The sequence below is a fragment of the Anguilla rostrata genome, chromosome 18, assembly GCF_018555375.3.
Source record: "Anguilla rostrata isolate EN2019 chromosome 18, ASM1855537v3, whole genome shotgun sequence".
In the NCBI taxonomy this organism is placed as follows: Eukaryota; Metazoa; Chordata; class Actinopteri; order Anguilliformes; family Anguillidae; genus Anguilla; species Anguilla rostrata.
In genome coordinates, this window is record NC_057950.1 from 19,596,995 (window position 1) to 19,614,318 (window position 17,324).

At 48.9% G+C, this 17,324-nt stretch overlaps 1 protein-coding gene across 4 annotated transcripts in view; it reads right to left on the minus strand.

The window, feature by feature from the left end:
* arfgef3 (ARFGEF family member 3) overlaps positions 1 to 17,049 on the minus strand; it is a 33,986-nt gene extending 16,937 nt beyond the window's left edge. Inside the window, exons 1-13 of one of the 4 annotated variants that reach the window (XM_064318233.1) lie at positions 16,105 to 17,049; positions 13,444 to 13,495; positions 11,386 to 11,467; positions 11,045 to 11,173; positions 9,078 to 9,146; positions 5,742 to 5,864; positions 5,222 to 5,267; positions 4,878 to 4,962; positions 3,908 to 4,012; positions 3,167 to 3,500; positions 2,891 to 3,003; positions 1,530 to 2,470; positions 691 to 857 (exon numbers count right to left, since the gene is read on the minus strand). In XM_064318233.1, coding sequence (XP_064174303.1) covers positions 691 to 857; positions 1,530 to 2,470; positions 2,891 to 3,003; positions 3,167 to 3,500; positions 3,908 to 4,012; positions 4,878 to 4,962; positions 5,222 to 5,267; positions 5,742 to 5,864; positions 9,078 to 9,146; positions 11,045 to 11,173; positions 11,386 to 11,467; positions 13,444 to 13,495; positions 16,105 to 16,189 — 2,331 coding nt within the window. In that variant the 5' untranslated portion in view covers positions 16,190 to 17,049. Of the gene's footprint in view, positions 1 to 690; positions 858 to 1,529; positions 2,471 to 2,890; positions 3,004 to 3,166; positions 3,501 to 3,907; positions 4,013 to 4,877; positions 4,963 to 5,221; positions 5,268 to 5,741; positions 5,865 to 9,077; positions 9,147 to 11,044; positions 11,177 to 11,385; positions 11,468 to 13,443; positions 13,496 to 16,104 lie in introns of all 4 variants that reach the window. The other 3 variants (XM_064318231.1, XM_064318230.1, XM_064318232.1) reach the window with 3 other exon arrangements.
* Between the last annotated feature and the right edge of the window lie 275 nt (positions 17,050 to 17,324).

Genomic DNA, 17,324 nt, shown 5'->3' on the forward strand with positions numbered 1-17,324 from the left:
TACCTCCTTCATGTTGTGTATTTATTTGGCAAGAGAAAAGCTGTGGGCTTTAGCACACAAACAAAGTGATGACTGAAATTTTGTGCCCATGTATGTATGCCAGTGTGTATATGACCATGTAGGTCAGTGCAAATGTGGACAGTGTGCATGTGAGTGCGCAGGTCAGTGTGCATGTGAGTGCGTAGGTCAGTGCGTATGTGAGTTCGAAGGTCAGTGCGTATGTGAGCAGGTAGGTCAGTGTGTATGTGAGTGTGTAGGTCAGGGTGTATGTGACTATGTTGGGCAGTGCGTATGTGAGTGTGTATGTCAGTGCAAATGTGGACAGTGTGCATGTGAGTGCGTAGGTCAGTGTGTATGTGAGTGCGAAGGTCAGTGCGTATGTGAGCAGGTAGGTCAGTGCGTATGTGAGTGTGTATGTCAGTGCAAATGTGGACAGTGAGTGAGTGCGTAGGTCAGCGCGTATGTCAGTGCATAGGGCAGCGCGTATGTGAGTGCATAGGTCAGCGCGTATGTCAGTGCATAGGGCAGCGCGTATGTGAGTGCATAGGGCAGCGCGTATGTCAGTGCATAGGGCAGCGCGTATGTGAGTGTGTATGTCAGTGCAAATGTGGAGAGTGAGTGAGCGCTCATGTCAGTGCGTATGTGAGCGCGTAGGTCAGTGTGTAGGTCAGTGCGCATGACAGCGCTCACCAGGCTGACCAGCACAGGAGCAGGTTTCCTGCGGTAGTAGTCGCTGCAGCAGAGTTTGAGGTTGAGCAGCAGGGCGTAGTAGGACACCAGGTACAGGCCGTCGGCGTTCATCAGGGCCTGGCAGCTCAGATTCCCACTGCCCTCGAACCCAGGTGAGTGGATGCCCCCTGCACAGGTAGTGAAACACCACACTGTGAGGACACACCTGCTACACTGCAGCCTTGTGGCATAGCATCAGTGCTAACCACTTCCCCAGGTTTGGGTTCTCCTGCTTAACAGTCCTCCTGGGTCCTTTAACAGCTCATTAGAGACCACATCCCACATTCAGCTTCCACAAGCAGCTGACATCCATACACATTTTACTAAAGTACAGACAGATGCGATTACCTTTCTTCCAGCAATGATTTGATAGAGACCGTGTTATAACAGTGTTTCAAAAGAACGTGCAACTAAATAATGTCACAGCTGGTTGTGTGGCCTTATTTTCTTAATTTTTGCACCCTACTACACTAACCTTTGTGGACAGGAACTTGTAGCTTTCATTAAATGCCATTTATATTTAAAACCACAACTACTAAAAATGAAACTAATCAGCTATCAATATAATGCCAATGCGACTGAGAATGTGAAATGGTCACACAGCCTGGTCTTCTTTCTGTTTTCTCTGACAAATGGGAGAAACTAAAGACCAGACTTATTTCCTACTGCCGTCTGGTTTCCTGATCATCAAGATGTGCAGAAGAATGAAAGTATGACTCCAGGTTTTTTAATGAACTGACATCAGTGACTCAGTGGCGCCCCCTGTAGGAATAAGGTGCCATTGCGGACGTTAGCCTGACCTGCCTGCAGGCCGGAGCAGAAGGTGGAGGAGAAGTTCTGGAGGGAGACGTCCACGTCAGTGCAGGTGGGGAGCCCCAGGAGGCGCGGGAGGAGCCCGGCCAGCGATTGGACGAACAGCCGCGCGCTCTGCTGGTCCGCCTCCTGGTTCTTCAGCAGCTTGAGCGACAGGGCGGCCGTGCGGAGGGACCGGTGCCCCGGGCAATCGCGCGGGGTCTGCTCCTCGTCCGCCAGCGAGCAGTTGTCCGAGCCCATGTCCGAGACGTCGGAGCGGCCCGAGTCCTTCTCGGCCGCCATGGAGTACTGGTCGCAGGAGTCGAACTCGGTGCGGGACAGGTCCTGCTCGTCCACGCTGAAGTTGCTCTCGCTGTAGCGCGAGCCGTGGGACCGCGCCCGCGACTCCACCGACAGGAAGTTGGTGATGTCGGGGTACACGAGGGCGTGGCTCCGCTGCACCACGTCGGGCTGGCCACTGGGCTCCGCCCCCGCCTCCCTGACCCCTGGACGGGGGGGGCGGTCAGAGGCGGCGTCCGGGCCGCAGGAGGAGGGGGAGGCCAGGCGCGGCTCCTCCCCGCACTCCTCCGGGGTGGTCTGGCCGAGTTCCCCCTCCAGTGTTGTCTGGCCCGTATCCGTGGTGACGCTGATGCTGATGTCAGGGCTGCGCTCGGCGCCGGGGGGCTCCCACGGAGCGTGCTCGGAGGAGAGGATGTGCCGCTGCCAGCGGAAGTCGGCCTCGTTGACCTCCATGGACTCCCGCGCAGACTCCGCCCCCTCCTTCAGCTCGTCCAGCCGGCGGAGGAGCATCCGCGCCTGCTCCGGCTGCAGGCCCCGCCCCTGGCTCAGCTCCTCCAGCGCCCCCAGCAGGGCGCACACGCAGGACACCGACGAGAAGCAGGCCTCGATCCCGCCCTTCATACACGCTTCTGTCATGCCATCCATCACCCTGCATCACGGAGGCAACACGCTCAGGCACAATGCGTTCAGGCACGGACACAATGCGTTCAGGCACAGCACAAACACCAACAAACATCCAGGCAGTGCCAATTTATAATGCAATATTCAGTTTGACTATCGTCAGATTCAAAAGGATATATTTGTGAAGATCACCAAAAAGAGACACTGGCGACGTCATGTGGTCATAAGCTGTAACTGCAGTCTGTGCGCAGTACTGACACAAGCATCAGAGAACTTTCAGTTCTTTGGCAAGTTTTATGCAATATTAACGATTTTACGAGTAGCCTTTTTGCTACGTTGCTCTTTGCTAACCTACGTGTGTGTGCGTGTGTGTACGCCTGTGTGTGTGTGTGTGTGTGTGGGCGTGTGAAAAATTCACACTGCCAGTAAGGCATTTTCGCTTACTCACAGCTTCAGCAGGTCAAGGTGGGACTTCCTCTTGGAGAAGGAGCGCTTTCTGGACTCTGGTTCTGTTACACACGGGCCTGCCAGGTCAAAAAGGCGTTCTGGGCTGCCCAGGATCTGTGACAGCATCCACATATATTCAGTACTTACAAATTACCTTTTGTTTTTCGTAACAGTTACTTTCTGATACATGCGTAACATTATGCCATTTTTAAAAAATAAATGGCTGTGTTCCATAGAGCATATCTGAATGAATATCTCTCCAGGCAGGGTCTCTCACCTCTTTCATGGTCCTGATGGCCTCCACGCGGTGCTGGGGCGGGGGGTATAGCAGGATTCGGTGGTACAGAGACTGCAGGACGGGCTTCATGGACTCCACCTGGCCCACCAGCCGCACCAGCTCGGCCGCCGTGTAGCAGATGGTGCGCGCCACGGGCCCGATCAGGGTGGGGGCGCTGGACGAGCACCCCGACCCCCTGCCCTGGTCCGACACCCCCGCCGAGGGCGGGGCCGCGTCCTGGGATGACCCGCTCCCGTGGGCGGAGGCTGAGGTGATGGTTTTATCGTTCATGGGGTTCCCCATGATCGCCACCAGCGACGGACACAGCTGCTTCCTGGCAGGAGACAGCAGAAGGGGGCTTACATGTGGGGACAGGCATTTTACAGCAAGTGAACAACTTCTTAATCGACTTTGACTGTTCCTACAGTAGCATGATTAGTGTTGAATCTTTAAAGACCCCGTGGAATCACGTTTTTATTGCATTTAAAGTGTTCATTAACCCGCAAGATAAATGTGTAAACTTTGCACAAATTCAGCAACAAAAAAATCAAAAATGAACTTTTTATTTGAAATATAACACTGCCAAACAGTAGGAGGTCTGACACGGTGATGTATTTAAACTGAATATATATTTTAACTATGATGCTTTTCTTTTTCACTGGACAGTTAGCAATGGAACCAAGCAGCATTAAACATGCAGGAGATGAATGGGAAAGCACTCCAGCCCACGATGGGTCTTACCATATGAGATCCGTGAAGCCTCTGTTGAGGTGCATTGTGGGAGGGCAGCTGCTGAGGATGGACAAGATGCACTCAAGATAGAGTAGCTGGAGCAGCTGGTTCTCACTGTGGAAAAACAGAGCAGTGAGACAAAGTGAGCTTAGTAGGCATACTCTCGCAAGAACTGTCAGTGCAGAAGTTTTAATGTAAAGGTCACAAGACACTTTTCGCACTTGAATTGGTAAATCCCAAATGTGCAGTTCTAAATTAATACTGCATTTTGTCACTAAACTTGCTTGAGCATCAAAATAACAGAAGAACTGATGTGTGGTGAATGTTCCGTCCCAGACTCCCCACTGCCTATCGCCCACACAGCTGAGGCAAGCCTGTGTCCTCCTGCTAAATCTAAAGATCACGTTTTTTGCTCCACACAGCCAACCTCATATCCCATGTTGAATGTTATTGTGAAAAGGCCTTTAATCCCATGTCATGGACCATTTCCCTCCAAAACTAGATGGCAGTGGTCATGGTCATCTCAGCAGCACCGTCTCCAGTGTAGACGGCTCCATTAGAGTAAAGGCCCTGAAGCAAGACACCCTGCAGTTTGGATCTGTAGCGATGCTTCCCTTCCCAGCAGGCTCTACACAGACAGGGCTTCTAGTGCTTTCTCCAGCTTAATGAAGCAGAATATGAGCACAACCCATTCCATCAGAACCCCAACAGCTACACAATTTGGCTTTCGTTTTTCGATCAGCTCATGTTTGCAGCTAGCTGCATAATGAGCTGTTGTGTTAATTATACTGCAGAGCAGACTGGGTTGTGTTGCTACCGTGCGACAGCAGGGAATAGCACAGGTTAGCCTGCCATAGCTGCTGATTCAGGATGTGGGAGGAGCTTTCAGACTGTGGGAGGAGCTACTTGTTCAGGCTGTGGAAGGAGTCTCAGACAACGGGAGGATCTGCTGATTCAGGCTGTGGGAAGAGCTGTTTACCTGGCCACGCCCTCCAGCTTCTCGCAGAAGACGATGAGCACATTGACGACGTCCTCACCCAGGGCCTCGCTGGTTGGGGAGATGTCTGAAAGCATTGCGTAGTCAGCCATTAGCGTTAGCGGGAGGCCAGAGTTAAATTATCACTGTAATTGAAAGCCTCTGTTACACAGCGCGCTGCCCCCTCTCCCCTGCCAGCGGAGAGAGATGACTGACAGGCGCAACGCACGGCTCCATATTCCAGGAAGTGATCCGCATGCTTTACGGCCCCATAAAGACGGCCATTACTGCCAGCGCAGGGGCACTTTCGCACGAAGGAGGGGCCTGCACACCACAGACCGGAGTACCTTTGCGATGGAGAGTGGCCATCGACCCGTCCTCCGAATCCAGAGCCTGCAGAAACCGAAAAACAGGATGTGCAGTAAGAATGCAGTGAGTAATGTGCCCCCTTCTCCCTACATTCACAGTGCACAAGCTCAGAACGCCCATTTCGCTGTCTGCCGAATTAAAGCAGACAAGAGGCAGACGGCCATTAGCTAGCATTGTCCGCACATGGAATTGGTAGGTCTGTAATTAATTAGCCAGCATTGGGCAGCCTTATAATTAAGGCATTGTCACGCTTACCACCCCAAACAGAGCGCACCAGTTTTAAATAAAGAACTTAGTGAGCATACCCTTGGCTACGAAGCTACAACTCAGAAAAATGAGTTTTGTGTATTAATCTTCAAGTTTCCTCATGGTAAAGATAAGAATTTAAGCTTACAGTTTCGTGATTCTGTGGCAAAGTGACAAAGGTTTGCTTAATACGGATACAGAGTGTAGTGTAATTGGCCGATGTTGTGGCACAGTGCACTTTGATTGGCTCACCGCATTTTCCTGTCTGTTCCGCAGCTGCAGGGTGAGGTCCCCCAGCATCTGGCTGAGCGTGGCTCGCACCGCCGTGTTAATACTGCGCTGGTGACAGCTGCTCACGTACGTCTCAATGCACACCTGGAGAGAACACACGCGCAAGTGCGCAGAGACGCACACGCACACGGAGACGCACACACACACAGAGACGCACACGCACACAGAGATGCACACGCACACAGAGACGCACTCACACACAGAGACGCACACACACACACAGACACATGCACACAGAGACGCACGCACACACAGAGACACACAAAGACGCACGCACACACAGAGACGCACACGCACACAGAGACGCACACACACGCACACAGAGACACACATACACACGCACACAGAGACGCACACGCACACAGAGACGCACACGCACACAGAGACGCACGCACACACAGAGACGCACGCACAGGGAGACGCACATAAACACACAGACGCACGCTCACAGAGACGCACGCACAGGGAGACGCACATACACACACAGACGCACACGCACACAGAACCGCACACACACAGAGATGCACGCACAGGGAGACACACATACACACACAGACGCACACGCACACAGAGACGTACACGCACAGGGAGAGACACACACACACACACACACACACCCAGACGCACATGCACACGGAGACGCACACGCACAGAGACGCACACGCACACAGAGACGCACATGCACACACACACACACACACACACACACACACACAAAGGGTTAGAACTCAGTGTGTCCTTGAACTGGAGCAGTCTGAAGCACCCATGGTGCTCTCTGAACACAGACACTCTGTCACACTGTATTTTAGTACTTCTGTAGCTGCAGTTTACCAGACCATCTCAACAGAGGAGGGAAGAATTACACAGCGGAAATGAACCAGATTTGCAGTGACATCACAGACATTCCCACCAAACAGAAATACGGTAAACACTGCTGAGTAAACACAGCTGAGTAAACACAGCTCTTACACCTCTCCTACACACCTTTTACACAACTCTCCAACAGCCCACATACCCTACCCTTACACAGTTCTTCCACCCGCTTACGCAGCTTCTACAGTTCTTTCGCTCCTCTTGCACAGTTCTGACAATTCATTCACCCCTCTTTCATACAGCTCTTAAAACAGCTCTTCCCAGAGAAAAATGGGCACGCTGAGCTGCAGAGAGCAGAGCTGCAGGGAAACGGTGATGAGAGCAGAGAGTGTGAATGGCTGTGTGAGAGACTGTGTGTGATACAGATAAGAGCACAGCCCTTCAGCACCATGCTCCTGTCCCCCAGGGAACAGATGACAAACGCCGCCATCAGTCTGTGGCATTACCGGGGAACGTCTGATAGGTATGAATAAGCTCTTCCCCAATACACAGTCAGCAGTATCTCACCCAGGTTTAATTTCCTTCTGCCTAAAATAAGACTCCAGTTCCCCTCGCTAATTAACTTCCTGATTAAAATGTTCTCTTGGGGGCCTTATTGCTGGAACCAGGGCTGTGCTCTGATAGAGGTTTTCATTTTTATTTCACTTAAAAGAATGGCCCTGGTGAAGTTTTGCGACTGTTGGGGCAACACGGCCCCTATCAGAACCATGTCTATCCACGTAGGGCTGTGTGCTGCAGCCCCCAGCATCGCAGTGCATTACACCTTCATTTCAATCCTAAACCCATGTTACGTCAATCTTAGAACCACTGGATGATTTGTAGTGTGCACACCCATTTGATTGGATGAATTGTAGTGTGCACACCCATTTGATTGGATGATTTATAGCGTGCACACCCTATATCAATAATCTCATAAAGGACATGGGTTATTTATTTCTTGAATATCAGTCAGCTGATCTCAGGATCTCAGGGTGACCGTCAGGTGGCCTATAAGTTCAAGAGACTTTGAAAATGCTGTCTCCCATTAGAAACAGCAATAAAACCACCTGTTCAAACAAACCACACCTTTTCTTTCCACAAAAACAGTCAAATAGAACTTAAATTCCACACGCAAGCTCTGCTTTTATCAGAACAGCAGCCATCTTGATCCTCGCAAATTGAAACTGCAGCGTCCAATCAGCATTCATCTGGCCGAGGTACGAATGAGCGCATCACTCTCTACTCAACCGATGACCGGAATTTTCCACTGACAAACAAGTCAGAGAGCTTCCATTCAGCCACGTAGTGCGTACTCTCTACCCCTGCATCCTGAGGGTGGAAGAGGGTTTCCATGGAGACGCGACTGGGACGGCCCCTTGCTATGTGAGGTCTGTGATGCAGGTAAGGGGGGCGACTTGAGTGCTCTGCTACTGTGCGGTCTCATTGGCCAGAGGGCCACAGACACCCACAGAGCACCAAGCACAGGATGCACACACAGCGAATACGTATGTGCACATACACGCATGCACACACACAGATGCACAACCAAGGTGCACGGTGATGGGGTCCTCTCCTGCGTTTTCTGGTGTGTATCGGTGTGTGTGCATGTTTAAATGTGTGTTTGTATGTGTTTGTGCAGGTGTCAGTGTTTTGTGTGTTTCTGTGTTGTTGTGGATAGGCATATGTGTGTATACGTGTGTGTGTATGTATGCATGTGTATAGGTGTGTGTAGATGTGTGTACAGGTGTGTGTGCATGCGCCATGTGCGTGTGTGCTAGTGTATGCATGCATACAGGAGTGTGCGTGTGTGTGTGTCTGTGTGTGTGTATGTGTGCTACGGTAGGCCTTGGCCCCATTAGGCTGCATGTGATTTATGAGGTGATGCTGAGCAGCCTGGTCTGGCAGCCAGAGGAATTACAGTGAGCATCTGACCCTGCTAGACAGACCAGAGCAGCCTGATGGGACCAGATCCATCACCACAATGAAGTGGCTTTATCAAGCGTTAATGTGCGACTCCTGCTTTCAGATGACAGAAGCAGGGAGTCAGGAAGCACTGTGTAGCTCTGTCACTTCAAACGAGACTGACAGCAAAGAGTCAAAAAAATCACAGTGCAGCTCTGTCACTTCTCACCGTCTTCCTTCACACACACACCTGACAACTGCCACGTTCATCCGTGTCTCAGATACAGCTGACTAACAGCAACACAGACAGCACTGATCTGCTGAGACAGCACTCAGAGTGGCATAATAGGCGCTGTGTTAGCCTGGCTCTCATTCGCAGGGAATCCATTCTGTGTGCTGACTTTCCACTTCCTCTGTGGCTGACACAAATTAGGCCCCACCCACTGCCCCGCCCCCCACTGCAGAACCCTCACACCCCTCCCGTGCCAGACAGCTCATACTTAATCCTGCCTCCCCCTCCCCTCTGCCCCAGGCAGGCCTTACCTCGGCGATGCGCAGGATGGACTCGCCGTTGATCTGGAAGGTGGGGGCGTAGGTGATGCAGAGCAGGACCTGCGGAGACAGGAGGAGTTCAGGCGGGGCGGGAGTGTGGGTGGGGCTGAGCTAGAGACCCACACAGGCAAACCTTTCTGCTCATAACTCATAACACATCTCAGAGGAAAATCTCAAATATCTACCGAATGTAGAATCACTAAGGCCCAAGGCCTACAGCCCTGTTACTCAAATCACGGTCCTTGAGGGCAGAGAACTGCTGATTTTCCTCCCTCCCTTTACCTGGGAGTCAGGTGTGAAGACAGTCAGGTCAATCAGTAGTACTACTTGTTCAGTTAAATACCTGGGAGAAAAGAAAACCAAATTTGGATTTGAGGGCCAGATTAAAATATCCATGACCTACAGCAGTGCCAGGCCACTGCCATAAAGACACAGGGTGCTTTCATACTGACATAGGCCGCTGCCATATTGACACAGGGCAGTGTCATAAGGACACAGCCAAGCAGAGCGTCAGTTAGTGCCCCAGCAGGTCTGTTTGCATTCACCATGTAGAACTTTCACAGCTGAATTTTTATTACAGCAGATAGCGTATCTTTCTGAAAGGATCTAATGGCAGGGCATACCCCACCCCTATACAGCACAGAGAGAGATAACACAAGCTTTCACTCTGTGGTCAAACATTAACTTCTGATCGCAGGCAGAAACAGCATTCAGGTACAACATCATGCAGCCGCACATTAGAGCCCCAAACTTGGGTGATTTACAGTTTCTTCCTTCGCTATCTTCATGTTCTTTGCTCACTAGCCACTTCTTCAAAGTGTGGATGTCATAAGTGGCATTCTGCATTTCTAAATTTGCATGTAATAAAGTGAAATATTAAATGAGAGCTGTAATGTACCCAGCCCTTCCCACAGGGCACAATGAACAGTGAATGCCCCTCCCTCTGGAAGCTTGTGTCTCCGGGGGTGGAGGGGTGGGGGGGGGGGGCAGACAGTTGGCTCATTAAGAGGCTGTTGACAGTGGTGAGTGCTTTAGAGAGGGGGAGCAGCAGAGCAGCACTGCTGGGGACCTGCTGTACTGGTAGCCCAGTGTACCACTGGCACCACGCCCAGCTCTCTGAGGATACAGCTGCCCCGCCCAGCACCCTGAGGATGCAGCTGCCCCGCCCATCTCTCTGAGGATACAGCTGCCCCGCCCAGCACCCTGAGGATACAGCTGCCCCGCCCAGCGCTCTGAGGATACAGCTGCCCCGCCCAGCTCTCTGAGGATACAGCTGCCCCGCCCAGCGCTCTGAGGATACAGCTGCCCCGCCCAGCTCTCTGAGGATACAGCTGCCCCGCCCAGCGCTCTGAGGATACAGTTGCCCCGCCCAGCACCCTGAGGATACAGCTGCCCCGCCCAGCCCTCTGAGGATACAGCTGCCCCGCCCAGCCCTCTGAGGATACAGCTGCCCTGCCCAGCGCTCTGAGGGCCCCGGTACAGCTGCGGCCTGATCTGAGCTACAGAGAAGTGGCACAAACAGCCTGTGCCCTGGGTCTGCCCAGACTACACAGGACCACGAAAAGTTTCACGTAAGGCCTACTGACTGCGCAGCTGAATCCATATAGATAACACCAGCTGAGATGCTCGACTGAGGTGTAAAGATATTATATAGCCAGTTTAACTCAATGCCTTGCTCATTGAAGTATGAGATAAAAATAGCTAAGACCACTAAAAGGTCAATTAAGTCCATCCACTGCAATTGATCTGTAGAACAATTAATCAGTGCAGAACCTACAGGGGATTTACCGTTATGTCCACATGCTGAGTAACGGCAGCCCTTTTAAAGTGGGTGCCCTTCTGCTCTGTACTGGTCCATAGTGACAGAATTTAGCCTTACAGAAGTCAGTAGGCTGCATGGTACCGACGCTGCGCTTTGACTGGGTGAAATGGACCAATTATCACACGGCATTCCTCACCTTCATCACCTCCACCTGCAGGTCCTCGTGTAGAGTGGGTGTGACTCTTACTGCCTCCAGCACCTGACACAACAGCTGCTTCTCCGCTGCCTCCGTCTCCGTGGTGACGAACCGGTCCTCACACAGCATCTTCTGTGCAGCACAGGGGATTAAACACAAACATGGCAACAAGGAGACAAGCATGAGTCAAGAACAGGAGAAAGTGCACAGCTCCCTAATTACAGGCAAATTCAGTGTGAGTGTGAGAGGGTGAGTCTGAATGTGAATGTGTGAGTGTGAGTGTGTGAGTATGAGTGTGTGAGTGTGAATGTGTGAAGGTGAATGTGTGAAGGTGGCCTTACCTGCATTCCTGTGAGAGCGGTCTGGGCCAGCTTGGTGCTTTTGGACTCCAGAGCCAGTCTAAGAGGAAGTAAGCATCGCTCTCTGTAACATTGGAAAAATATCAACAGTAGATGTCAATAACGCACACTGCTACAGCCAGGACACTGCAGAACAATTTTCACACCTTTTCCCCAAACTGAACCATTGAAATTCATAATAAAATATGCAAGGTATTAGGCTTACTTATCAAACAAACATGAAATCATCTGAAGATTGAGTCCAATGACAACTGACAATCCAGTTCATATTTCGTTTTATATTAACAAGATTTTTAAGAATCATTTCATCTGGCCCGCATGAGTGAATGAATCCCAGATTCGACAGCATATAAGAGTAACAGACTAAATGCATTATACAGAGCAGTTTAATGGAGCCTCGGTTACTCCTGTTCTATCCACAGAAAAATACAGCAGCAATGATTGACATATGGGGTAGTAACATATTGTACAGTTTATTAAGACTGCTTTCTCACTGGTACTGAGTACAGATTTTTATCATGAACGTTGTCTCTTGGTGTCCAGTGTGTCAGACCACTTTCCTAATCTTCCGTTTCAAGCTATTGTGGAGTACGCGTCTCGAGCCCATTATGCTAACACGCGTATGCTAACGACACAGTAATGGCTGCAAACAGCCTGCACTCTGCTTCCTTTGCTTAGATTCGCTTCTGAATGAAACGTCGCTGAAATGAAGACTGCTTTATTTTCATAAAGCCGTTCAGCTTCGAAACACCTGTTCCCCTGTATTCCCCCTGTAGGCCCCCTGTAGGCCCCAAACAGAGTGAGTTTTGAGGGCCCGGAGCCACAGAGGGACTGTACTGGTCAGACAGAACTGCAGACTGATCCCTCTCTGTCCCCCACATCAGTAATGAGGCCAAACGGCCTGTCTGAGCCTGCCTGGCAGGGAAGAGCATTCTGGGCAGGAAGACGTACGGCTCCCACTGCAGTAACAGCAGAAGCTTACGGCTGGAGGTGTTTCTTTGCACCGGGAGTGGCTGATTTACAGCAGTAGTCTTCAGTCATTTCCACAGAGTTTGGACCAAGTACTGAATCACCACTCCTTTCCCAGCCTTAACATTATGGCAAATATCTTGCTTGATTAAGTAACAGAGCCATTTAGAGAGACGTACATGGGAGAACTATGACAAGGGAACTTGTCATTAAAAAGATACAAAGACCCAAAGAAGAAACTGCTACATTTTAATGCAACTTATCTTCAGTGGTGAGTGTAGATGAATATGTGCCCTGGCTGACCTACCTGCACTGCATCCTGTCATCGCTATGAAAGTGATGTTCTGACTCTTCTGAGAGATAGGCCTGTGTGTGTGTGTATGGAGAGAGAGACAGGGCAGTGTGTGTGTGTGGAGAGAGACAGGACAGTGTGGGTCTGTGGGGGGACAGAGAAAGGGCAGTGTGTGTCTGTGGGGGGAGAGACGCAGCAGTGTGTGTGTGTGTGTGTGTGTGTGTGGAGAGAGAGACTGGGCAGTGTGGGTCTGCAGAACCAGCAGAAAGAGAATAGTATCATCAGCACACCGTTCCTTTCACAAACAGTCAGCTACTTGCTCTCTAGCATCAAAAATACTCACAGGACAAGAAATTGAGTTATATATCACCATCTGCAGATCTTCAGCAAAGACATGGCTCTGCTTTTCACAGCAAAGTTTACAACTGATCAGTGTAGAAAACCAATGAACAGACTATACACAACAGAAGAGGGTATAACTGTGCTGTACTTCCTTTGCAGCAGCCTTTCCTTTCAAGCAGAATACACAGCACCCACACACACCATAGAATACACAGCACCCACAAACACCATTGAATGCACAGCACACACACAAAAGAGTACACAGCGTACAGAGGCAATAGAATACACAGCACATGCACAGGCACATGCACACACACACACGCACACGCACACGCACACGCACACGCACACGCACACGCACACGCACACAAGCACATGCACAATAACACACACGGCATACACATACAAAAGCCACATACAAATACCGTCCTTCCTACCTGAGCTGAGATGGCTGAATCTTAGCAGATCCATTCTGAGCCTCAAGGGTTTCTGAAGGATTACAGATAAAGGAATAAACATTTTACTTGATTATGCCATGACTAAAATACTGTAACGATCAGATTTTAGATCCATTTTACTTTGAACTGCATGGCACTTTACTCAGCCTGTTGAAGTGAAGCAGTTTTTGTGTGTACGGACAGCACACCCAGAGCCAGACCTGCAGCTGGACCTCAGTGGCTGTTCCCTGCAGCACAGGAGATCTCTCACTCCTACAGGTGCCCACAAACCTTTACCCAGACACAGCTGAGTTTGACCCACACGGCTCCAGACCAGGTCTTACTAGAAGCAGGTCATTGTAAGTGATGTGCTAATAGTAACAGCTGGACTGGCTCGCAATGCTTTGCAATACCAGGCTGTTATATTATCTGTGCCACACATCAGTGATAATGCAACTCCTGCTGGTACTTAATGTTTCAGAACTCAGCAGACCAGCACATTGTTGTCCTTGACGACGTTCGCCTCAGTGTTCCGAGCTGCAGCAGAACACATCATAAATCCTATATCAGTATACTTGCTGTCCTACTCATGTTCGGCCGCAAGAGTGATGCAGCTGTTTACCAGCAATGCACAACTGCGATAATCTACAAATACACAAGCACAGCTTCACTGTGAGCACAAGCACAGATTCACTGTGAGCACAGGCCACAGCTTCAGTGTGAGCACAGGCCACAGACTCACTGTGAGCACAAGCACAGTTTCAGTGTGAGCACAAGCACAGCTTCAGTGTAAGCACAGGCCACAGCTTCACTGTGAGCACAGGCCACAGCTTCATTGTGAGCACAGGCCACAGCAGCAGGGACTGTGGTGTGGCTCCCAAACATCAGTCAGCGCTTTGCACATTAACAGCAGGCCTGGTGTGAGCAAAGAGGAAGCCATGATATAATATTCTATTATAAATGCAGGAGAACAAAACTCTGGGGCTAAAACACAAAAACAAAAACTGCTTATGTCACAGTCTGCCATTGTTAAACTGCGTAGCACTTGTGAAATACTGGCACAATTTGTGAAATGCCAGTTACCAAACTAAGCCACTAGGAATCACAAGAGTGCACTCAGGGCAGTTTGTGAGGGATGGAAATTATTTCATTTTAAGACTTTATTAAGCCTACATCTGATTTTAATCAAAAGGACATCAGTAAAATCCGTACTGATATTTATTCATTTCATTTCTATAATTGCTTTATTTTTTATTCAATTGATAACGACAGACAATGTCGCAGATGAAACATATTTCCAGGGTAGAAATGTTAACTTTGGATTTAGTATTTTATAGCTCTATGAATACGTTAGCAATACTGTAGTTATTCTATTCGCTGCGCCGCTCTGGTTTTTTACACGTTACTTAGTGCTCCCGCTCTTCGCCGGCTCAAGAACTGGCTTAGCATGTGTATCAGGAACACTAAGCAGAAGTCAAAGGTAGATTTTTTTTTCTTTTGCGAAGCACTGACTGTCTGTGCGTCTTCCAGTGATTCACTGTGAGTAATGCATGTCTGTCATGCACTGACCACCTCTGCGTTGCCTTTGTAACGCCAAAAGATTTTGTTCTGTGCACTGTCGCTAGCACAGGCAATTACAATGCTGTACAGCAACGTCGTATGTACATGCATTAACTATGTATTGCTTGGCGTTTTATAAGTCATTCGAAGTCCAGCACGTAAAATGAGCTTCACCGTATATTGGGTAACGCTGTATTATACAGTACATGGGTATATAATAATTCGTTTTATTTCCCCGATTTGGGATGCTGAAAAATTCTTAAAAAACAAATGACAACGTGAAATTAATAATAGATAAGAAAGCTTAAATAGACCAGAAGGTTGTCACAGAAACTTTTGTACAAATCTGATGTACATTTGTCCACTGAAAATCAATCAAGTCGCATGCATTATTCAACAGCCGAAATAAGTACTCGCTGTGCTGCCACTGTTTAATGGCTAAATAAATATTTTTTAAAAGCAGAGTATATACGCAGGATGTGGCTACCCCGTGGCCACAGTGGGCGCTTCCCCGTTCATATAATTGAAACTGTCGTTTAGGCAGTGTAACAAAACATAAATACATATTCCTGGACGTGGATTTTAAGCAGCGGGAAACGGTCCTAGCCTGAATAAAGCGAATGCAACAGAGTACAGCACAATACTTACGATAAACTTCTAAAAGAGTAGCAACACCGAATAGTTTTAGTACAGTGATTAATTTGTTATAGCTAGTAAGATATTGTGAACCATTTTAATACGGTGTCCCCGTATCCACTTAATTATTTAACACACCTATTAAAGATAATATTAAAATAATTTAGATTTCTTCTGTGTACCCAGTCACCACATCTGGTTCAGTACATGGTCGTGGTCAGATATGATGTGAAAGAGCCCTGAAAAGTCATTCCAATCCTGCGTAGTCCAATCAAGACCGAGTGCGTGTGCGCGCAGAGGCATGGTTCAGGCCTACATATCATATTTAAATACATTGTAGCATAGCCACACATAACTGTCAGCATTAAATAATTTGAAACAGTAGGCAGTAATTTTAATGCCAACGCCGCATACTGTGCTATTCAGGCTTATGACGACAGGTGTTGAGCTACACGCATTACTCACCGCGGGCTGAAGTACACGCATCTCTTACAGCCTTGTACTTATTCCCTGACGCGTCCTTATGTAGCTTCCGTAATATTTCTTCCATCTTCAAAAGCAATGTTTGAAACCTTGTATTCTGGACGAAAAAGTGCGATGGTACAGCGAATCGCTTAGCATCCGTGTTCTAACGATGATTCATTCCGAGGCCAGTGATGTAAGACGACACGTCAATTCCGTAAACAGTGGATGAAGCATCTATCACCTTCGATTCTTAAAAATCGATCTAATTATTGCGAAATGCCATTTGAAAACGCACAAACAGTGCAGGATTGTTTCGAAGAAATGTGTGCCCTTAGGGTGAAGCCTAATCTTATTTCATGCAGTTTAGCTAATTCCTGTTCGTAGCGTAGAACGGGCCATTTCCTCGACCTGGTCTGGGAAATATGAAACCTGCAAAGCGCGGCCGTGGAATTCCTTTTTTGCGGAATGGAAGAGATTTACAGCCAGGACTGAAGAGCAGCGCGTTAAATCCGCGCGCAGGTGCAACCGTAAGCACTGCTATGGCGAAGTGTTTCCTCAGGATAAATTCTTCTAAAAAATGTAATCGGCATGTTTTTGAGAACTGAAAATTAGTTTAACCCCTATGCAATGCGTGTCGTCCTAATGAAATAACGGTGTTGGATAGAATGTTCCCTCGAGTAAATTCACCAATAACAGAACGATTCTACTCCATCCGGGATATTCAGCCTCTCTTGCCCATCAGGCTCGTAGTCGTTCCTATATTGTAATACGAGGACGTGCGGCAGCAAGACGCGCGGAGAGGTTGTTAGTTAATTCATGGATGCGATCAACCCTAAAAACATATAAGCCCTTCTAAAGTAATTTAGAAAGTAACGTTAACGGCTCCATTCTTAAATACCCATTTCATGACATCTATTAAATAGACTTACACCTGGGGTAAAGAAATGTTTGTTAATTTTCGCTATCAATACATTTCCATCATATTTAGACCCAGCGCCCTGGGGTACAGCGCAGCCTGTGAGTGTGTTTCTGTTATCTGTGACCAAACATCATGATTGATGTTCGGGCATTTACGCGCCCGCCCCTTGCTTTTTGTGGCCTGATGAAGACGAAGTCGTCTTATATTCTCAACCCAATTTAATTCATTATAGTTGGCTATTATATATAGTAAGCTCCAGTGTCCTACTTCAGGGTTAGTCTTCTGGAATTTTCCCTGGTAA